The 23,985-nt window shown below is 42.9% G+C and overlaps 1 protein-coding gene across 1 annotated transcript in view; it reads right to left on the reverse strand.

Annotated features, from left to right (window-relative positions):
* The window catches only part of ADAMTSL3 (ADAMTS like 3), a 2,298,702-nt gene that overhangs the window by 1,066,033 nt on the left and 1,208,684 nt on the right, over positions 1-23,985 (reverse strand). The window contains exon 7 of the mRNA XM_078684728.1: positions 8,173-8,299. Coding sequence (XP_078540854.1) covers positions 8,173-8,299 — 127 coding nt within the window. The remainder of the gene's footprint in view (positions 1-8,172; positions 8,300-23,985) is intronic.

Genomic DNA, 23,985 nt, shown 5'->3' on the forward strand with positions numbered 1-23,985 from the left:
TGCTAGTGGACTCCACTGTTGCTCATTTTAAGGGACTCGGACACTCTTGCCTCTCAAGCCCTTTGATACGTAGGGAAGGAATGTGGTCTTGTGGTTAAATTCTCCTTGAAACCTAGTGAAAAGGGTTCTCCTGACTACACCGAATCATCTTGTGAGACTGATCAAATTCAGTTATCTCCCTGTGCTCATGAATATGTATGCTATTTTAAGATGACATTTCAGCACATTTATGGTCACAATTGTCTGTTAGCTTTCCCTTCTATATCACATCATGGTGTTGTCAGATCTCTACCCACCACGAATACCATAAGGCTCTATCTACAGCACAGTTAGATAAGAATAAACAAAAATGAGTTCCCGGCGCAATCTCTGGTTTTTCATCCATTTTGGAAAATGCTATTTGCAGGCCTATCATCTTACAATCCAAATTATGGTGGTGGTGCTGTTTTAGAGTGTGCATGCCCTTATGCATGTTGCTTGCCATTCTTCTCTCTGTGTTGGTCTAATTATTTACCCCTTGTGCCTACCTGACCCTGGCCACTCAAAAAGGTAGACGGCGTTGATGTCACTAGAGGTTAGGTTTCAAGTAAGTCTCGTTCTTAATAATATCAAAACAGTCCATTGCTGTTCTCATCTCTTTCTATAACTTCACGTAATTAATTCCGCTTGTGTGGTAGAGAATTTGGGGAACTTCCAAGACCCCTGCCGGGAGGTCTTTTGTAGATTTGGCTACCTCCTGTGTCTTTCGTAGCTAGGCACCACATTGTGGTAGGCGCCGTCCAATGGTATGTGTGCAGCTTGTGTAGCTTGCTTCACATATAGGCAATGCCTTATGATGTCTTAACATTATTATGGCTCATTCCAAATAACGCACTGCAATATCTAATACTATAATTTTAGTGTTTTGGAATATTTAAGTAGTTTCAGACGCTGGTCATATCTCTCATGTGTAACTAGAGGGCCTATAGGCAACAAAGTACATGCAGTGTCTGCACTTAGCATTCCTTGTAAGTCATGTATATTTAAATCTTCTTCAGGTGTGGCTTTTGTCCTCTGTATAGGATAGCTGCTCCTATACAATGTATGGCACTTCCTAAACACTAGGCTAACCCTGTTATATTGTCTTTAATAGTTAAAGACAACCCCATTAACATTTACTATTGCTAAACAGTTCCAAGGAAAGATACTAGTTATGAGAGGTCTCAAGTTAAGGGGGACACACACTGTTGCAGTCTAAAAAGCACATAAATGTTGCACAATTCATCAAGAATAATGATATGTAGGTAAGGATATTAAATTAAAACAATGTTATTCTTTACATGAAAAGAGCATGAATGCACCTCCCTAAGGGTTACAATATAATTCCTATTCAGCTTATGTCCCTTTTAGGAGACAAATGTTAAAAACAGTCATTAAGAAACAATTGAAAAACGGTTGATGCAGCGTTTCGGTTAACAGTTGATAATTGCACCTTCTTCAGGACCAAAAAGTTTCTTTATCACAATATCTACATGTAAAAGACAAAAAATAATACTTTTAGATGTCTCGCAATGATGTGTACACCTATTTTTCATATGTCTACCTAATTCCTTTGGTAAGGGCTTTATATAACACTCCTTAGATCATTCATTTATGTATTACAGGCTGTTTTATAAGCGCCTAATTATATACGCATTACACCAAGAGATCGGCTATTGCCTCCTGCTACTAAATGGTGCCTGCTATAAGCTGTTATGCAATCTCTTTACCTTAAAAATACCGATGAGAGCTCGATATGGTAAATTCTTTTATTCCTGGGATGATCACAATGTCCCTTAACAGCCGGTAATACATAAATGAATGATCAAAGGAGCGTTATATGAAGCCCTTAGCAAAGGAATTAGGTAGACTTATGAAAAATAGGGGTACACATCGTTGCGAGATATCTAAAAGTATTGTTTTTTGTCTTTTACATGTAGATATTGTGATAAAGAAACTTTTTAGTCCTGAAGAAGGTGCCATTATCCACTGTACACCGAAACGCTGCGTCGACTGTTTTTAAATTGTTTCTTAATGACTGTTTTTAACATTTGTCTCCTAAAAGGGACATAGGCTGAATAGGAATTAGATTGTAACCCTTAGGGAGGTGAATACATGCTCTTTTTATGTAAAGAATAAAATTGTTTTAATTTAATATCCTTACCTACATATCATTATTCTTGATACATTTTGCAACATTTATGTGCTTTTTAGACTGCAACAGTGTGTGTGTCCCTTAAGTTGAGAGCTCTCATAACTAGTGTCTTTCCTTGGAACTGTTTAGCAACAGTAAATTTTGATGGGTTTATCTTCAACTAATAAAGACAATATAACAGGGTTAGTCTTTTTCCTTGCCTATTGACCCCCTCCGTGCATAATAAATAGGGGTACCTTCCCACATTTTTTCTGTTGACTTCCTAAACACTTACATAACTCATGTGGTTTTCACTTCTTCAAATTTGGGTCTTTTTTTCCTTGGTGCCTGGCTCGCTTGATCAAAATTAAAGTTTAAAGAATGCTTGAAGTATACTGTGTTCCTACTTCTTGAACATTTGGACGCAAGCACCATAGGCGTTGGTGAGTTTAGTCACTTTTGGTGATGGTAAAAATCTTTCTTCTTTGGTTGTCTTTTGCTGTTTTTTTTGACAGCTTTTAAATCCCAGCGTTTTTTTATTTTTATATGATACTAAGGAAGACTACTGATATTTATATTTTTGTTCAATTTCCCTTGTGTTCTTTATATAAGTGTTTGGTTATACTTTGTCTTTTTGCGACACATTGTTCTGATGCTGGCCCTGGTCAATTCCACAGTTGAGCTGAAACATTGACTCTTATCTATGTAATATTGACTGCCTGATGTTCCGTTTCATTTCAGGACCTATTATTCTAAAAGGATTTTCGATTTATTGTCAATATCTAATGAATTATACTGTATGATAAACAGATGACAGCCTATTACGCTGTATAACTTATATCAGCTTTGTTTGTGTTGCTCTGAAAAAGATGCTTTTGGATTAAATTGTTTTATGACAAAACAAATTGGGGGAATCAGGTTAATTTATATGAAATAATAGAATGTAATGTTTTAGGGATTGTTAAAAATGGGATTTCTGGCTGGCTAGGGCAAGCGCCTCAGCCAGGCAGAAACCACCACTCTAGTGAGGGCAAGGGAGTTACACACTGAAGATAACCCCTGCTCACCCCCTTGGTAGCGTGGCACAAGCAGTCAGGCTTATCCCAGAGGCAAAGTGTAAAGCGTTTGCACAACCACACACAGCAGCAACACACTAGGCACGCAACTAAAGGAACTACACACAAGGTTAAATAAAAAATAGCCTTTGTTTAACTTATAAACACATTAGAACATAATCACATATATACACTGTGCCACCTGGCGGTAGGTATGACTTTACAGGGGATTATGTACATTTCAGGGCCAATCGGGCCACTGTCATCATCATTAGCACATAAGTAGTAAAACAACCAGTACCTACTGGTAACTTTTGCACTTAGCATCAACACCGTAGACATAACAACCTAACATCACCTCGTACAACATATTAGGTAAACATTATAATCGCATTAGGACCCTCTTAGGTCTGTACCTAATCAGCAGTGCATGGTGATCACTTATTAGGTGCATACATTCCAATTCCACCACAACATAAGCACCTAATGCCTAGATATCATAACAGTACTTGGAATATGATGCAGAAATATACTTAGCAGAAATGCGGGACAATATCACCACACCTCCTGCCATTCTTAGGCAGAATCAATATGCACATGAAGCCCCTTGTCCCGGAGAGCCCATTGGCCCCCAAATGGCACTTTCCTCCACCAAGGCTCACAAATTGTCCCTCCTACTTGCAGATGCAGCCAAGACAACATGCGCAATGGAAAGGGGATGGGGATGCACATCACCCCTGTCTCCTCCAACGAATGCCCCCACGGTGCAGCTGCCACGATCCTGCAGTGCAGCTGTAAACAATTGGTCACCTGCACAACTGTGCCTTGGGAGCCTCCTTCACTGGGATCCTCCTGGTGGAACTGACACCCCAAATAGGCACCCGCTGTGCCCAACACAGGCCCCACTCACTGGGGCCTCATCCCAGGAAATCTGGGAATAGGCGGCTGCCTTGGCAGGGAGCCCTCGAGGCTCTGTCTCGTGCTAGGCTGCAAGCGGGGCTCTCCTCACCACTATGGGAACCCTGCCTTGAACCAGGCACAGGGTTGCCTGCCTTCCATTCCGGCTGCTCTTCCTGCGGCCGTCCCTGCCCACAGTCAAGCTCCACCTGACTTAGGCCTGTTTAATTTTCTTCGTCAGCTCGTGCTGATGCGTCGTGCTGGCTCAGCCCAGAAAGAGCTCCCTGGCAAGTTTCACTGCTCATCTTGCGATTTCAATAGGCACAATGCCCCCGGGATCGGGCAACAGGCATAGCAGTTCCCCCACACATAGGGGCAGATAGGCACCTCAAATGAATCCAGCACTCTCGTAGCGCTAAAGCTGCCTAGTACTGAAGGTGCAGGATCAAGCGCTCCCCATGTGCTAAGCCCCAAAGTCCTCAGGGGCAGAGATGGGCCCAGGCAGGCCAGCGCACAAGGCCCTCTAGCAGAGAGGGGGGCCTTTGTGGCTGTTACTCCTGGTGCTCAGCAGTCCTGCAGCTCCAAGTCAGCATGAACAGGGCCGGACTGGCTACCAGGTGGTTTGGTGTGCTGCTAAGCTGGGGGCTGATTTCACTGTGGTGGGGGCTGATTAAGTTGATGGGGACCTGCGTGTGCTGCAGAAGAAATAAAGCAAAACAAATGGTTTTAAGCACACGCAGGTCCCCGTCAACGGTCTGCCCCAATCTTGGCAGCTCACCAAAACGCCAGGTAGCCAGTCCGGCCCTGAGCACCAAGCACACTCCCACATGGGGTCACAGCCCCAATATGTATACCATGATTGTCTTTGTTCTTCCTCCTGGCACAGGGCTCTATACCCGGTCCAAACCAGTTCCAGGAGGCACTGACACTTCTTTTCAAGTGCACACCAACCCTTTTGTTATTGTAGGCTCTAGCCCCAGACACACCACAGGGGGGCAGAGCTAGCATTGTATAAGGCAGGCAGAGACCTATTCAGGGCCGGGGGCTACTCCTTCCACTACTCCAAAAGCAGATCAGGCCCATTCAGCTTAGTGCTGTCTCACCCAGCCCCTGTGGAGCCACTGCACCTCCCCAGTCCCTTTCACTCCAGAGCCAGACATAAAATACACATCAGGCAGGCATAAAGACATATAGCACACAGAAATGCCAACTTCTAAAAGTGAAATTCCTAAAATAGTGATAATAAATCTGCGAACACCATTGCGCAGCATTAAATACCACTATTCCAAACATACCAAACTTGATCACGCTACTCCCCTCATATCAGGAATTACTACTGACACACTTATCAGGGAATACCCAGGGCATTCCTATGAGAGGGCAGCCTCACAGTAGTGAGAAACCAAAATGGCTTATTGTCACTACCAGGGCATGCCACACAGTTAAGGCACATGTCCTAACTTTTACCTACAATGCACCCTGCCCATAGTGCTAGCTAGGGCCTACCTTAGGGGTGACTGATATATAGTAAAAGGGGAGTCACAGACGTGGCACACACTTTATGTGCCACGTCACCACGGCAGTAAACTGCGCGCGCAGGCCATGCAATGGCAGAGGCCTGAGATAGGTTTGAAAGGCTACTTTGGTGGGTGGGGCAAGCAGTGCTGCAAGCCCACCAGTAGTATTTAATTTACTGGCTCTGGGTATCTGAGATACCACTTTACAAGGGACTGATAGCTAAATTAAATACGCCAAACAGGTGTAGACCAATCTTAACATGTTTTACCATAGAGAGCACATGCACTTTACACTGGACAGCAGTGATAAAGTGCAGAGAGTCCTAAAACCTCCAACACCAGGTCAGAAAAAATAGTAGGAGGAAGGCAAAAAGTCCAGGGAAGACCCTGCAAAAAGGGCCAAGTTCAACTGGGATTCTAAGAGTTTTTAACTTCAAAATATACTTCCTTGTGTAGCTTTTCTATTCTTTTTCTAATATCACTCGTGTGATATTCCTGTTTAATCCTATCCCAAGTGAGCCACAGTTATTTGCTGTATTTACTCTCTAAAGGGCATTGAGAATCACCGCTCAAGTCCTGATACTCCTAATGAGGGTTCTACATTGGTTAGTGGTTCTGCTGCATGGATTTGTAGTACACCTGTAGGTGTGACTTACCTTTTCATCAGTCTGATAGTAGTAAAATGAAATTTCCAAAGTTAAAATCACCAACATGTTTTTCTATTGACTTGAAACTGCACTGAAAGGGGCAAATCTAAGCAAATAGACTTAGATCTAAATCTATCCTACATTTTAATGTTTAACCACAGAAGTACAGAGGGTTACACTTAAAAATCTATGATACGTCTGCAGTTCCAAAAATAATACCTTCCTGAAACCTAACCTTTCTAATGCTAGACATTTTTGGAAATGGTTTATGGTGTGATTTAGACTTTTTCGGTAAAAACCTGTTTTTGTTTTTCCAAAACAGAGAAACACTTTTCCCTGTGGTCAAATTCCTTGCATTTGACCGACTTACATTTGGAGAGGTTCCTTCCCCAACCTGAAGCCACATTTACTGATGATTTTTCTCAAAGTAGTTTTGTGAATGCTTCTATTGCAGAGAAGGAAACACAACTGCAGTCTTTTGTGTATTCACAGCTATTGGGTGCATGCAAGAATTTACATATGTGTTGCAATCTTTTTCAACAATATCGCAGACTTAATCCTTCGCAAACTCCAGCGAGTAGGTGTGCGTGTACGTTTCGACAGGCATAAGAGAATTGTCAATCATAAAAAGCTGCAAATTCTGATACTCTGAGGACTTCCATTTTAGGATCGCAAATTGTTGCCCACATTTATAACACAGAGGTGCACAAATGGTTTACTGCATCTAACCTTTTATAATCTATCTTTTATAATTGAGACAGCAACAATCTAGATCCTTCACTCACTTGTCAATACATATTTTACAATTGTATATCTTTTTTCGTAATCCTCTTAAGATGGTACACTCCACCCCTCTGTCCCTTTTCTTTGTTCCCTTCCATAGAATGTTGAATAAACCTGGTTGAAAGTTCTGACAATTAGTGAGGGAGCTGTGGAGAAATTGGGCATTGGTGTTGTCTCATAATAAACAGTTCAAGTTTATTTGAGACTCTGTCTTCCTTACACTTGGGGCCTCATTACGATGTTGGGCGGGAAGCCTCCTCCCGACAGTCGGATTCCCTAGACCATGTAAGAGCCCTTCAGACTGACTCGGTTTGTTCACAATCCGCCTGACCGATTATGATGTTCGCGGTCGGATTGTAAACTGCACTGTCTTTCCGTATTGGTTCCGAGTGGCTCTCGGAGAATTCATGTTGGTGGGAACTGCATCGTACAGCTCTAGGGACAGCCTTTGTGACTGAGCAATTATGATGCAAGTTTCAAACAGCCTTTCTGAGTCAGCCTGTCCAACACGAAAAAGCTGTCAGAAAGTGAGTTTGGGGGCCCCTAGCAGGGCCCTCTCCATCCTGAGGCCTTTGGTTGGTCACCAAGTGGGTACCTAAGGCACCCCCCTGTAAAAGCCTGCACTGTGTGGCAGGCACTGTGGGGTGCCCGCAACAGGGTGCAGGGTTTTCCGCAAACACGTGTTGTCGTGTAGAACACGGGCTCCCACAGGGATCAATGGGATTCCGACCGAACAGTGTTCGTTCGCATCGTAATCGGTCAGGCGTAACCGCCGACCGCGAGTCCGTCAATTCCTGAAACCAAGACGGTGTCGGACGGAAAGTATCCACCCTACATTGGAATGAGGCCCTTGGTTGTTGTTTGACAGTATAATTGTAACACTATTACTATGTACTTCCCTAATTTCCTCCTTTTGTATTTCTTTTCGCATTGCATAGTGATATTTGAGTGATATACTGCCACGTGCTATATTTCCAACACAGAATGAGCTCTTCAACAGGGCCCCCATGAACGTGGCTGCACTCACAACAGAACTCAAGTGTAGTCTGATGGCACGTCATTGGTTTAAAATCCAAAACATAATTGCTCAAAGCGTTAGAGAGTATTTATAAAACACCTACTTTTTTCTGTAGAAAGATGTGACTTGGTCTGTCCCCTCACCAGCCGGCACGTCGAGCCATCCCCTGCACAGACTCCACAGTTGTCTTCCTTGGCATTGCTCCCGAGCTGTCGATCACAGCCGACTGCCTGCCAACATCAACACCACAGTCAGAAGGGGCGCAATGCTATAGTGCACATGCTCAGGTTTCAGGAATTTTATTTATTTTGCTATCCTTTTGATTTTATGAGCTGGCCCCATTCTGTCAAAGCACATCTTGCGTTTGAATTGAAAGGAGAAAGATCTCAAAACACGGTGTTATTTCTTTCCCTATAACGAAGGAGCATAATTATTCAGAATGTGCCGTCATATGAAAGTGAAATGCAGTAACGCGCTGCCCCGCCACAAGTTTCCGTTTTCTTTTTGAAATATGTATCATGTTGAACATTCCCAACTAGGTTTATGTGTCCCTGTGGGAAGAGAGCCATTTTTGAATCTTTTATCTTTCTTTGATCTCAGCTGCCAAAACCTTCAGCAGTTTTCGAAACAGAATACAGAAAGCGCAGTCCAAGCTAGTTAAGTAATGACATTTGGTAAAGTGAATTGCTGTATGTAGAGATTTAGAAGTGTCTCATAAATGAATCAATTGGTGGTTTGGTTAGCCCTCATTTTGCAATTGTGTAAACCGTGCCTTTCAAATCCACACAGCCTTCCCATAAATAAAAAATACATTATGTGTAGAGCGAAGCAGAGGTGCTCAATTGATTCCATCAGTGTTCTGAGCCTGCAGTAGCACTAAAGCAGAGGTATGTGAAGTTACTGAATTGTGCATCTTGCAGCAGGATACGGTACCATTGGAGCAGAGTGCTGTCCAGGCAGCAGCCAGTCTGCCGCCACTAGTTTGCAGTTCCTATATTTACTTACCTTCAAATTCTTTTAGAAGTCGATATTTAGGAGATGCGCTACATTTGAAACACTATATTGTGACATAAAACCCCAAACATAGATTGACAGGTCCCCACTATAGATCAATTGATCGCCAAGTAGCATTCCACCTATTATGTGTTAAATATAATATCCCCTAATAAGCTGACGGCACAGAAAACAATGAATCTTTTACTTTCTTAAGGCATATTTCTTGTAGCGACAGCCAATGTAATACATGGATATAATGTGATAATGCATTTTTAACAGGGTACAGATGAGCAGGCATAGAATGTTAAGAAAACATATTACCAGGCACTGAAATACAAAGAAAGGAACTTCAGCATATGCAGAGTAAACAGTTCAGTGACTAGTGAGTAAGGGCCATATGTATGAAGCCAATTTGCGATTGCAAAAGAATTTCAGCGTGTGCGATCGCAAATTGGCAGTGTGCAATGTAGCACACACAAACCCCCTCGCAAAATAAGGAATCACTAATTTTGCGATTCCCTATTTTGCGATTGCATTTAAGGAATCACAAATTGCGATTCCTTAAATGCAATAGAAGAAGCGCATAAGAAAGTGCGATTTGGCCGTAAGGGATTGGAAATTACCACCAACTTCAAGTTGGTAGTAATTTGCGATTTCACTTAAAAATGCACTATTTTGCATTTTGTTAAGGTGCCATGTGGCACACATACATACCCCTAGGGCATGTATGTGTGCCACATGTGCACACAATAATTAACAACAAGGGGTGGTGATGGACAGAGTCTCTGAATTAAGCAGAAAACTCTCACCCAGTCAAGAGATCAGGGCTAGATCCAACACCGTTTTTTAGCTCACTGCATCATCCCAGTTTCAGAACCTGGCTGTATGCAAATTAGTCTGTTCCTGTCCCAGTGCATGATGGGAACAGGGCAAACCAAACTACAAAGCCAATTCTTACACTGGAAAGGAAACAAGCTACCGGGGACCGGTTTCTGGCATTTCAGCCTCTTCGGCCCGGCTTGCTTGAATCCTGATGGTGCAGTGAGCAAGGGACTCATGTCTGAGCATACCCTTCCACGCTTAGGGTGGACAAAATAATTAACAACAAGGGGTGGTGATGGACAGAGTCTCTGAATTAAGCAGAAAACTCTCACCCAGTCAAGAGATCAGGGCTAGATCCAACACCGTTTTTTAGCTCACTGCATCATCCCAGTTTCAGAACCTGGCTGTATGCAAATTAGTCTGTTCCTGTCCCAGTGCATGATGGGAACAGGGCAAACCAAACTACAAAGCCAATTCTTACACTGGAAAGGAAACAAGCTACCGGGGACCGGTTTCTGGCATTTCAGCCTCTTCGGCCCGGCTTGCTTGAATCCTGATGGTGCAGTGAGCAAGGGACTCATGTCTGAGCATACCCTTCCACGCTTAGGGTGGACAAAATAATTAACAACAAGGGGTGGTGATGGACAGAGTCTCTGAATTAAGCAGAAAACTCTCACCCAGTCAAGAGATCAGGGCTAGATCCAACACCGTTTTTTAGCTCACTGCATCATCCCAGTTTCAGAACCTGGCTGTATGCAAATTAGTCTGTTCCTGTCCCAGTGCATGATGGGAACAGGGCAAACCAAACTACAAAGCCAATTCTTACACTGGAAAGGAAACAAGCTACCGGGGACCGGTTTCTGGCATTTCAGCCTCTTCGGCCCGGCTTGCTTGAATCCTGATGGTGCAGTGAGCAAGGGACTCATGTCTGAGCATACCCTTCCACGCTTAGGGTGGACAAAATAATTAACAACAAGGGGTGGTGATGGACATGCACATTTCAGGGGTTCAACAGGGTGTCCTTTTGACACCTGGCACACTTGAAATTGCATTCTCAATTTGCGATTCTCTAATTGCAAATTGAGAATGCCTTCCCATTCATTCCTATGGGCCTTTTAGCCCATAGGAATTAAAGGGAAGGTATTTCTTATTTGCAAATCGCAATTTGCGATTCGCAAATAAGGAATATGCAAAATTATTAGCAAATCCCACATACATTGCATTTTGCGATTCTCAAATTGCGATTAACTAAAAATCGCAATTTGAGTATCGCAAAACTCTATTTTCATATATATGCCCTAAGTAACACATGCTGATGCTAAGAAATGTTGCATAAAAACATGTTTAATAATCCAGGTGTGACACAAGAGAAAATCCTCATCACCGAATAAAAAGTACATTATTGGTTTCATATCAAATGTTTCCAGATTGTGAAACTGTTTCATATATATTTACAGTTTAGTTAATCAGGTAGAGGTTGACGATGTTTCGATGAGCAGGATGGACGAGCACTGCGAGAACCGAGAAGGTGGTGGCCAGGCCTATAGAGACTGGAGCGGCAGTGCAGGAGGACGGACGTCCAGATCAGGAACCAGTGGAAGAAGAATAGAAGAAAAGGAGCACCCAGATGTACACTTCCAGGTTAGCTTAAGTAGAGTCAACAGACCAGAAGAAGTTGCCTTGCAACTTCGTTGGTTGTAGGGCTTTCGACAGCTGTTAGTTTATTCACTTTCTGTCTTCCCTTGCATGTTTGCTGTGTTTCCCTTTACTTTCTCCCAGTTCCCATCTCTTCTCTTAAGTACTTTGCGACTGTAGGAATTGCTTCCTACTTTTCGAACTTTGTTGCAGTTTGGCATTCCGCGTGTGTGTTAGCTGTTACGGTTCTAAGTCTAGGGAGGGTTCACGGACCTAACTGAATTGTCAACTGCTCGTACCAGAGTGCATCATGTAAGTGTACAAAGAGGTTCAAATAAGTCATACTATCATGCTCATGGTACCTGAATGTTATCATGTATACTTTATTCCTTTATAACATACACCTTCCTAGTTCAATGCATTTACAAACATGAGAAACCTGAGTCCAATATAAGCCATAGGAGGAGTTACTAGACGATTGATAGGAACCACCCTAAGGTCGAGCCAGTGTTTTCTCTCACTCTGTCCCTCTCTCTCTCTATATCTCAGTTTCCTTGAAGTGGGAATGGCTGCAGGAGTGTCCTCTCCAATCATAGAGAAGATGGCTGGATTATCATCAATAATCATGTGTTACAACTTTGTGCCCAGAGCTTGCTTCTTGACAGTAAATCAATGTTTTGGTTGTGGCTCAGTTTTATTTATTTGAACTAATTTATTTTATGTAGGTGTAAACTTGCGTAAAATCCAGTGTTAGAAATGGGAGTCTCTAGTTGGCAATGGTTTGCACTGATGTCCATGTAGGGCCCTTCTTCCTAGTCTGGGAAAGGAAGATACACTTCTAAAATAACCCCTACTCACCCCCTTGGCAGCTTGGCACGAGCAGACAGGTTAAACTTAGTGGCTGCTTAAAAAGCATTTGTGCACACATACAGTAATACAGTGAAAACACTACTAATCGACACCACACCAGATTAGAAAAAATAAGTAATCTTTATCTAAACCAAACAAAACCAAAATGACAAAAATATGCACAATACTGTTACCAAAAAAAACTTCTTAGAAGGTAAAAACATGTTCTGTCCATAGCAAACTTTAGATGCGACACTTTTAACAGAAAGTACCTTGGATGCATCAAAGTCAGAAGCAAGAACAGCTGCAGGGAAGGTAATGCATCGGTTCCATATGCACAGAGAAGGTGATGTGTCGATTCCTTATTCCAGAGGAGGTGATGTGTCGGTTCCTTACTGCCATGCAAGGGAGGTGATTCGCTGGCTCCTTACTTTGTGGGGAGATGATGTGTCGGTTTCTTACTGTGGGGGGAGGTGATGTGTTGGTTTCTTAATGCAGACCCGGTGTCCTTGTAGACTTGGTGCCCCGGTGCGATTCATGAGAATCGGGGACGCAGCGGTTCTCGATGCGGCAACTGCGCTGCGTTGGTTTCTTCAGCCGCGGTCCCATGATCCTTTGGTTTGTGCAGCCGCACAGCACTGCCTGCGTTGGAATTGGTGCAGTGATCTCTCACTCATTAGATCAATGCACTCAATGATTTCTCCAGACACGGGCAGGCGATGCCTCGGTTTCTTCAGCGATGTGTCGGAAACAAGTGTGAATGCGTCACGCTTCTCGTCATTGCATTACTTTTCCAGCTCCCAACAGCAGGAACAACCTCCAGAGGCCCAGAACAGCAGCAGGCACCTCTTGGCAGGTCAGAACTCCCAGCAAGGAAGTTCAGGGGAGCTGGGGGTGAAATCTTTGTATCCATTAGACTTCAAAACGGATGTATGTCATTACGACGCGGTGTTTACACCGCGCTAGCATTACAATGTAGTTATCACAACGCAAGTCGTTACAACGACTTGTGTTGGAGGGCGCTGGATTGTGGATTATTTTAATTTTCTATTCCAACTCCAGCCCACGTAACAGTAGGGAAGGTGTTGGAATAGAAAATTAAACTATTCCTTGAGCAAGAGCACCATCCAGCGCAAGTCGTAGTAACGACTTGCGCTGTGATGGCTGCGTCGTAAAGGCCCCGTGGTGTAAACACCGCATTGTAAAGGATGTTTACCCTTCAAAACAGGAGGCACGCTCGACTTCAAGCCCTTGGAGATCTTCCTCAAGCGGGGGACACATCACACAGCAAAGTCCTTGTACTTAACTTGGCAGAAAGAGCCACTGAATGCCAACCCCAGACAGCACAGAACAAAAGGGCACTAATTCTCTCAGCTTCTCCAGCTGTTCTCCTTGGCAAAGGTTTCTCCTGAATTCCAGAAGTAATCTAAAGTTCTGGGGTCTGCTCCCCAATATTTATACAGCAGTTTTATTTCTTCTCTGGTGGCAGGGAGGCTCTGTGCTCATTCAAAACCAGTTCTGTCCTCTCTGGCCCAGCTTCCCAGCAGGAGGTGGAAGCAGCATTGTGTAAGGCAGACCAGGCCTATTCAGGTGCAAGGAAATCTCGTCCACCTACTCTAAATGCAGCCCAGATCTACTCAGCCCAGCCCTGCCACATTCAGGAAAGGCAGAACACTCATAAACCCCATTGCTGTCTAAGAGAATGCACATCCCCAGCCCCTGTCACTCCAAAGCCAGACAGTCAATCCACAAACCAACAGAGGCACATAGGCTGGCCAAGCATGACAATACCCACTTTCTAAAACTGGTATTTTCAAACCCACAATATAAAAATCATCTTTACTAAAAGATGCATTTTTATATTCTGGGTTCAGGCATACTTTATCTTCCTATCTTGTCCCAATGGGAAGTTATATTTATAAGATGTTATAAATAATCACCCATTGCATCCTATGGGACAGATAGCCTTTCAATAGTGAAAAACGAAATACACTGTATTGCACTATTAGTACATGTCACACACCTCAGTACATGTCCTACCTTTCACATACACTGCACCCTGCCCATGGGGCTACCTTGGGCCTACCTTAGGGGTGTCTTACATGTGAGAAAAGGGAAGGTTAGGGCCTGGCAAGTGGGTGCACTTGCCAGGTCGACATGGCCGTACCAAACTGTGCACAGACACTGCAGTTGCAGGTCTGAGTTACATTTAGAGGCTGCTCATGTAGGCCGCATAATCAGTGCTGCAGGCCCACTCGCAGGATTTGATTTACAGGCCCTGGCACACACAGTGCACTGTAATAGGGACTTACTAGTAAATCAAATATGCCAATCATGGAATCACCAATCCATAAACACAATTTACTGGCACAGCATAGGCACTTTAGCACTGATCAGCAATAGTAAAGTCCCCGGAGTCATAATACCTGCAAAAACAGGTTACAAAACAGGAGGCCAAAAAGCAAAAAGTCTGGGGATAAACCCGCTGGAAAAACCAGGTCGAAAATCCAGCAATTCACATTTTGGTTGTGATGGCTGAGATTACTCCTCAAGCTGTGTTGTGATTTTGTTAGAGGCCTGCCTTAGCATTGGTAGTGCCAGGTGCAACAACCTTTGTTGGCACCCCCAGTGACCTTCTTCTTCACAGATTCCCTCACAACAACCCGCCAATGGTACCTCAATCTCCTTTTAGCCCCCTTCTCACATTTATTTATTTGATAGCTCTACTGATCCCAATGTAGACTGTCGGAGCACTAACCAAACATATTATACAGCGACAATGAGTCATAAAAGAGTTTAAATGAATGTATAGGAAATGTTACTTATGACAATGAGAATACAAGGTGTACGAGTCATGTGTCATCCATACTGGTAGACATTATGTGATGATATTAGTTCACCTGGGAAAACAAAGGGGCAGAATAATTGTTTTTTACCATGCCCAGGAACTAAAGTTGCTTCGCTGTGTTGCATGAAAAGAAGAAAGCAGAACAGCAACATCTGCTGTTGCTCTCTCCTCTAGTGCTGCTGTACCTTAGGCTGCCTTGCACCAGTGAACAAAGCCCTGCACCATAATGTAAGGCTGTTTGTGTGACTTCAAGCTTAGGTTTTATAAAGGAAGGTTAACCTTCCAACAGAAAGTTCTATGCTTTGACAATGTTTAACATTTTACCACTTTGCATATGTGTTATATGGTGTACCACACATGGAAAGTTGAAAAGATTTTGAGAAAATATATATTTTCTTCAACTTCATGCATGCTTTGAGGAGGTGTACGTTTTTTATGCCAGTCCCTTTCTACCAAAGTTAATAAATGGTGACTACCATTAAAATCCATGGGTGAGTGCATTGGAGTGACAATGTACCACCCATAGAATGGCTCTTTAACATAAGTAGTGTGTAGTGCTACTATGTGTTACTTTAGGGCAAGTCTCCAACGCAATATAGGATTTGCACTGGAAAGTAAGCCCCAAAACAACACCTTTCAGCAGATTTGCATCACTTTTGTGATTCACACCAGGAGAACATTGCTAGTAAATCTGTCCCATAAATGTAACACAACGATTGGGGTTTGATACTAATAAAATGGCATTGCTACCCAAACAAACCCTTTTTTAGCAACCTTAGAATAATGAACGATTGAAGGGAAAAACAGTAAGGTTCCAAACGTATGCCTTCCCATTTGCATGCAGCACTTTGGTGTCAATTCATAGCTCGCTGTGCTAGATAAATGGATTGTTACTTATGAATTCCAAGTAACTAAAAGATCTCTGTTGCAAAAGCAATAACCCACGGAGCTATCAAAATAAAATCTTAACCTGTGATCTGCATGTCAAGCTTTGTGCTTTGCAGCTGGATCCTTTACCCTCTATGCTACCACATCACAAGTCACAAACTGTGAATAAACAATTCACTGATCTTTCACTCAAGTGCATGAACCACCAGAGTTATAATCCGATTGTAATATTCCCTGAAAATGCAGCGCACACAAACATCTCTGCAGACCCCTCTTGTCTAACTTCAGTTTGACAAGCAGAGGGTTTACCCTTGTCCTTCCATTGCCTCACCCTGTTTCTCTTCCTTCTCTTCATCTTCTGATACTATCTCCCTGACTTTATTGTTAGCCTGCACTGAGTATGTGGTTTTATCTCCTTTAGTCAGACACACAGTAGAGGCAGCAGTAATAGTGGATACATTGTTATCGCTCACCGCTGTCTGCTTGATCTAGCTTCTTTCTGTGTAATCATTGTTTGTAATACTATATTCATTTCCATCATATTATGCCCCAAATTATGACATGGGTCTCTCACCCCTTGTAGCCAGACTAGTGCTGTCTCTGTCCATCTTGCTCCCTCTGCAATCCCTGCTGCAGGTTTTATTCTGGGTGGCATTCGAACCTTCCTCTCCACCAGCCAGCGAACATATGTGAGAGTGTCTGCAGCCTCCTTTCCGCTCCACTACACTTCCATTCATGCGTCTGCTGCAGCCACCAGGAGCCCCAGGTGTTCGACTCCTGCAGAGGAGCTGCATGTGTGCTTCTCCTCCGATGTTTCTACATGGCTCCCCGAATACTGGCCTTGCTCTCCGCCAGTTTGCACCGATGACTGGCTCCACAGAACCCCTGTTGCTCCTTCTACCACCACCCTCCACTTTTTTGCGGTTCGCTTACTTAGGGTCATTCAAATTCGCAGTTATCTATCAGTGTTTCAGGTGAGAGACCTTCAGTTACCTTGGTGCATCTTTCCATTAAGATTACTGCGCAAACAAAGCCCATAGTGATCGTGGCAATTCATGCCTGATCCACCGACAGACACCATGAGCACAGGAACTGGGAAACGGCGGACATTCTCAGCCAGCCGGTATCTTTACCATACATACTAATAAAACGTGTAAGTACTTTTCTTTAATACTTTATTGGATAGTTATGGTTCAGTATCTGAAAACTATCTGAAAATCTTCAATTTTAATTTCTGTGAGCAAAAAGAACATGTCAACTCAGGTTTCACAACACTAGTGGTAAACTCGTCTCTTACACTATCTAATTTAATGTTTTCGAGCCTCTCTAACATAATCTCATACACACAGTACCAGTTACTGATTGCTGGTAATGGCAAAACGCTTAGCTCTTAATTTTTTTAAATGGCCCCTGTGAGAAAACCACACCTCAAGGAGAAGTAAAAGAGGTAAGCCTTGTAGTCACACATTCGTAAAAGGTGTCATCCTACTGCGGTACCTATTTCAGTATTTGTATTCTCCTCCCGATGCATCAGGCCTTTTCAGGGCTGAAACATGCCACCTTCCACTAGAGGATTCCCTGGTGAGCGCGGGATGGCTGATGATGAAGGTGTGAGGCCATCCTGCATATTTGTTCTCACACATTAGAGAATGAAGGATGGGCATCATTGCTTTTTGTGATTGATATTCATTAGAGAGAGTGCACTGTGTGATCTATGGCAATGTACATTCACTAAGTAACCTGACTCTAGCTATTGCTCCAAACAACGCTGACGAAATCTGGGGATGCAATGTCCATGCTGCATGACGACTGGGGAGCAGCACGCTTCACTGCATTAAGCGGGCAGTGTGTTGATACGAGCTGAGGGGAAAGCACATAATTCTAGGAGCATTAAAGAGGGCATACTCAAAAGCGAGAGAGGCACACAGAGGAAAATACAGGCGAACAGCAAGGGAAACTCAAGTCCGCCCACACAAATAAACTAGTCACTATAGGGTAAACAATGTAAAATGTGCTGATAGACAGAAACACATCAGCCATGGCAGTCATGGCAAAAACTCTTTCATATTAACCTATCTGAACAAACACAAAGACAAATCTGGGAGAGGTGCATCAGATGCTCCAAGTCAGTCTCAATAATGACATCTGTCTACTTTGTCTTCCGTGTGACATTATTGTCCCTCTAAAAACACAATGTTGGCTTTAAATATAAAGATTCTTGCATGTGAAGTTAAAAGAGAAAAGAGGACCCGACATTGAATACATGCTGTTCCACTACTTCACACTATGGCTTCATTGAAGTAACCTCCCTAACTTCATCATAAACATAAGATCACTGGACCTGGCCATTCCCTATAGGAACTTCTCTCATCGCTCGATTATCGCTCATGCCTGCCCAGTAATCATCTACAGAACAACTAAAGATACTAGACCTCCAATACCATAACTCTTAAATTCTAGAAAATCATCACTTGTTGGAAATCTCCATTCCACAATGTGTCTCCCAGTGGTGGACTGTGCGGCAGCGCCACAGACTTGGTAGTAACAATTGCACACAAGATCATACAAGCTTCTCAAAAGTACAAAAGGAAGTCCCCTGTGGAATATCTAAACAGGACAACTCTACCAACCTCTGGAAAATAGAAGAATTTCCACACCAGTTAAGGAATCAATAAGGTTCCCTAATGAAGAAGAAATGTTCATGTCACCAAACACAACTACGGACTCTCACAGAATCTATTATAGACTATATTTTACATAATTAGCACCAATTCAGCATTTTTGGTAATCACTCCACTTTCGTCTCCCACCATTTTTCCCCAATTTCCTCTCCTCGTATTGTTTCTTTACTTCTTTATCAGTTGTTGAATATTTCAATTCTCACCCTCACCATACTCATAAGTCATGACTATTTTTTTTTTAAAGTTTCAAAACCTTTAATGTCTTTCACACAAGTAACACAGTTGTTTGCCTACAACCCTGGGGCCAGCAGCATGTGATTAAATGACTTTTCCTCTAAGAGCACAGCCTTTAAGCTGACATCCCGGGGTCCCGGCAGTGAGTCAGGATTCCTTACATTCAAACTAATCGACTTGTCCATAGTGTTAATATTAGAACATATCATTTGCAATATATAAACCCATATTTACAAAACTAGTGAACATCCCACGTCCCCCCTACCATGTCATCAAGTTAGTAGCCCAAGATCTAAACTGTTTTTATCTACCTAAGAATGCCTGCCACGTACCCCACCTGTCCACAACCACAGGAACCCACCCCGCAACAAGTTCAGGGAGACAACAATGGAATCAAATTGAGCATTACATGATGAGTACCACATCCATACAGCTGTAACCGGAGAGTTGTTCACATATGTTGCCCTGCCCGAAGGTCAGAGCCCCATTGTCCCAGCCAAGTTACGAATGGTACCCACAGATCTAAGGGTCTAGATCTACTAGGCAATAATTCCCAATAAGTCGACAATTGATCTTTACAATATATGACCGTATTTATCCATTCTGCCACAGTAGGTGGATGCGATTTTTTCCAATGCATCGCTACTTGACATTTGGCAAGCAACAGCAACATGGATGTTAGTCTGCTGGAAGCTCTAGGGACATCAAGTACAAATCCCAGAAGTGCCACAAGTGGAATAGCCTGCAATTGTGTGTCTATAATGTTTCCAATGTGTCTAAATATTTCCGACCAGTACTGCGCTATTGGACTGCAATACCTTGCTAAATGGAGTACCGATGCCTCCTGCGCCCCACATCTCCAACACCTCGCATCTTGTTGTAGACCCATACAATGTAATTGTATAGGTGTACGATAATTTTTATTCAAGCAATTAAAATTTATAAGTCGTAACTTATAGTTTGGTGATAGATGTTCCAATTGAGAACAGCAGAATTGCCACTGTTTGTCCGTAATCGTAATATCAGCTTCCCTCTCCCATTCAGCTTTTGGTGTACTTAAAATGATGAGGGAAGACTTTTGCGTTACATTGTAAATTCGTGTTATCAATTTCCAAGGGGACTTATTTGACAAAATATTTTCTAGCGGCAGTAATGGGGCTGGAGCACATGGGAATTCAGTGTATCACGCCCTGCATGCCACCCTGAGTTGATAATACAACAGCATATCGGATGCCTAGGGTGTATCTGGCTCACACATCTTCTGAAGAGACAAGTACTCATCATCTGGGTATAGATCCTGTCCCACCATCAAGCTGCGCCCCCTTGCGCTTTCAGTGATAGCCTTGTCCATTAGCGGACCAATTAGTGGATTGCCCCCCAGTGGCATAGATGGAGCATATAATTCTTCGTGGCTCGCCCGCTTTGCTATATTTCTCCACGCCCATCGTGTTGTTTCGACCGTATTTATGTCAGAGTGAGACCATTTATAAGGATAGTAAACTGCTGCATTAAGTGAGGTGGGCGCAGTTATATCTAATTCTATAGCCACATGTGGTTGGTACGGGGTTGGATGTTGCCAGTAATGTAGATACTGTGCTTGTGCACTGTAGCCGTGAAGCTCGAAGTCTGGGGCCCCTAGGCCGCCCTAAGAGAATGGAAGAGTCAGTAGCTTCCATGAGACTCGGGGCTGTCTAACCGCCCAAACCAGATCAAGGATCCCCGTTCTGAGTCGTTTAAAGCAGTGAGTGTTTAGCGGCATAGGTATATTTACAAACAAATATAATAGTTTGGGTAGGATGACCATTTTCGTAATTGCAATACACCCTGTTACTGAAAGCGGAAATTGCTTCCATCTCTACATCTTACTTTCCATCCAATCAATCACTTTCCCATAGTTGGCTAGCCATATTTCCTGTATAGATCTTCTAATCCACATGCCCAGATATTTTGTTTCACCTGCCTCCCAAAGGATAGGAAACTCAGTCTCCCATTTTTCGGTGTTATCAGTGAGTGGCATCAACACGGATTTGGCCCAATTAATCTGAATCCCTGTCAACCCACCATTTCTAATCAGTTCTCTCATCACTATGTCGAAATTATCTTTGGGTTCGGTTAAATAAATCATCGTATCATCCGCGTACATGATCCGTAACCCTCTCGATGTAAAGCCGATGCAACGCTGTGTATGGTGTTGTCGAAGCCTCGCTGCCAGTTGCTCAGTAGCAATTGCGAATAATAACGACGACAGCGGACATCCCTGCCTCGTTCCCCTCGTAATGCCACATAAATCCGATATCTGTCCATTCACCTTCACCCTCGCCGTTGGGTTGGTATATATTATCTGAATTACTCATAAGTCATGACTCGGAATGACACCAACATACACATTAACCATCCCATTGCCTCCTGCTTCTCTGTATACCACATTTGGTAGTGCTGCTATACTTTATATTTAGTTTTGTAACTACCTACAAATGACACAAATAATGTAAATTACCATGTGCTGGCTTCATCTTTTGGCTGTGGCTAGTCAGAGCAGAAATGGAAGTCCTGATGTGATACTTTTAGTGATGTAAATGTACCTGCAGAACAAGTGTGAAATCTGACTTTTATGCCACCAGTGCAGTTTCTGAAGGCATTTTGATGTGGCAGTATTCAATAGGCAGATAGAACCATTTAAGGTGAGCCATTTACTTTGGAGGAATGTGTGATGACCTGTCTTCCTGGGTATTCTGGTTCCATGTTGGAACCTAGTGTTTGGAACCACATGACACCAAGGTTCCTATAACTGGTAATTCCAGGATTGTCAGTTGTTAGCTGACTGTTGGATGGGGCTGAATAAATATTACTTATTGAACACAATCCTGTGTGAATCCCACATTATTACACTGGCGACGTTTGTGGATGGGATCTACTCGTGCAAGATAGCCCCAACAACAGGTGAATAGCTAAATGCGAAGAGAGACTCACGTGACTGCTGTGTCGATGAGGGGAGATTGATCAGCATCTTCAAGGTACAGCTGTGACCCAGCGAAGGAAACGCGGCGAGGGACGTGGAAAAAGTCGAAAACGCGACGAAAATCGGCAAAGGTAGTCTTTTACAATGATTTTTGGAAGAAAATAGAAAAAAACAGAGCTTGTAACTGACGTCGATTTTCGAGGGTGATTTCCCTTAGAAAAAAGCCTATTTGTTTGTAGAAAAGGTGGCGGACATCTTTGAATGGGCGAGTTTCAAGAATAAAAAAAAAAAAACAACAAAAACACAAACAACAACAACAAGAACAACAACAACAAAAAAAAACAAGCGAGATTGGCCATAGAAAGTGATGCAAATGTTTCTTGGTGGCCATTTTAGGTCGGGAAAAAAAGAAAACAAGCTCGAATAGCCAAAGAAAGAAGCATTTAATGTTGTGGCGGCCATTTTGACTTGGTTTTGGAAAAAGAAGAAAAGAAAGCCCAATCCACTTTGGAAACAAGACTGAATGTTTGTGATGGATTAGTGGCGGCCATCTTGGATTTTTTTCGATCGTTTTTTTTCGTTTTCTGTTATTTCAGGAGTATTGCAACGGGTGAAGCAGCAGTTTGGAGCGTGACATTATAAGGGTATCTACTTCAATGGTAAAGGAGGACAGAAGGACCTGTTGTACGGAAAACGAGTGAAAACGTGAGGAAGAGAAAAGTCGGAGGAGCTTGGTGGATGGAGTAAGTGACTCAAACTTGAAGAAGTACCGAGAGGTGCCGGAAAGGAAAACCAGACTCAATTTTTTTTTAGTTCTACATTGAAGAACTTGAAGCCTGTCGACGGTGATGGGAACACCTTTTTGAGGGAAGGGAGGTGGAACTTTGTTGTTAAAGGTTTAAAAGTGGAATAAGGGTAAAGGTGTTGAGTGGAACTGGGGCAGTAAAATGCAGAATGTAACTGCACCTCCTTTCTTTCTGATGGAACCAGGGGAACCACTGATTAGGTGGAAAAAATGGAAAAAAATATTTGAAAATTACGCAAGGGTGTGTGGTGCAAATTTGAGTGGTGAAAGGAAGCATGCTTTATTGATGCATTGTTTGGGCGGAGAAGGCCGGGAGATTTTGGAGACTCTTCCAGTCATTCCACAAGCAGAACAAAGAGGATTGAATGAGTATGAGGTGTGTGCTAAGCAGTTGGATTTACATTATCTTCCTAAAGTGAGTACTATCATGGAAAGGTACTATTTAGGGTTACGAGAGCAGGGTAAGGAAGAGAGAGTTGAAGAGTACATTACTGCACTAAGAAAGTTGGCTTCAAGTTGCAAGTTTGGGGGTTTGGTGGAAGAACGAATAAGGGATCAGTTTGTTTTGAGATGTGTGAGTGATAAGATAAGGGAAGAGTTGTGGCTAAAGGATGAACCTGCACTTGAAGAAGTGGTAGGTATTGCAAAAAGGGTTGAACACATGTTAAAATGCGTTGGAGAACTAAGCAAGGAGAAAAAGGATGAAAAGCCAACTAGTTCTTCAACACAAGAAGTGGTGTGTCAGGCTGTGAAGAGAGAGGATGAGAAGAAAAAAAAAGTGTGTGAGGAGGAAAGGTTGAAAGGGGAGATTGATGGTGGTATTTCTAAAATACAGACAAGTAAGAAATGTTCAACTCCTTTTCAAGGAACTTGTTACAGATGTGGGAGATATGGGCATATGGCAAATGCAAGAGAGTGTCCTGCCCTCAAGTTCAATTGCAATGTGTGTGGTAGAAAGGGACACATTGGTAGAAATTGCAGAACAAGAGTTGGGAGAGATATGAAGACTGAGACTAAGTTGGTTAGCTTTCAGATTAATGATGATGTTGTAGAACATCCTTCTGATTATGTGTTGATTGGGGAAGCAAGTGTGTTGATGAAATTTGATTCATGCTCACATGTTACTTTTATTTCAAACGAGGTGTTTGAAAATGTGTTTGGAAAGAAAAAGACTTTGTGTAAACCGGATATAAGACCAA

This window comes from Lissotriton helveticus, chromosome 3_2 (assembly GCF_964261635.1).
Source record: "Lissotriton helveticus chromosome 3_2, aLisHel1.1, whole genome shotgun sequence".
In the NCBI taxonomy this organism is placed as follows: domain Eukaryota; kingdom Metazoa; phylum Chordata; class Amphibia; order Caudata; family Salamandridae; genus Lissotriton; species Lissotriton helveticus.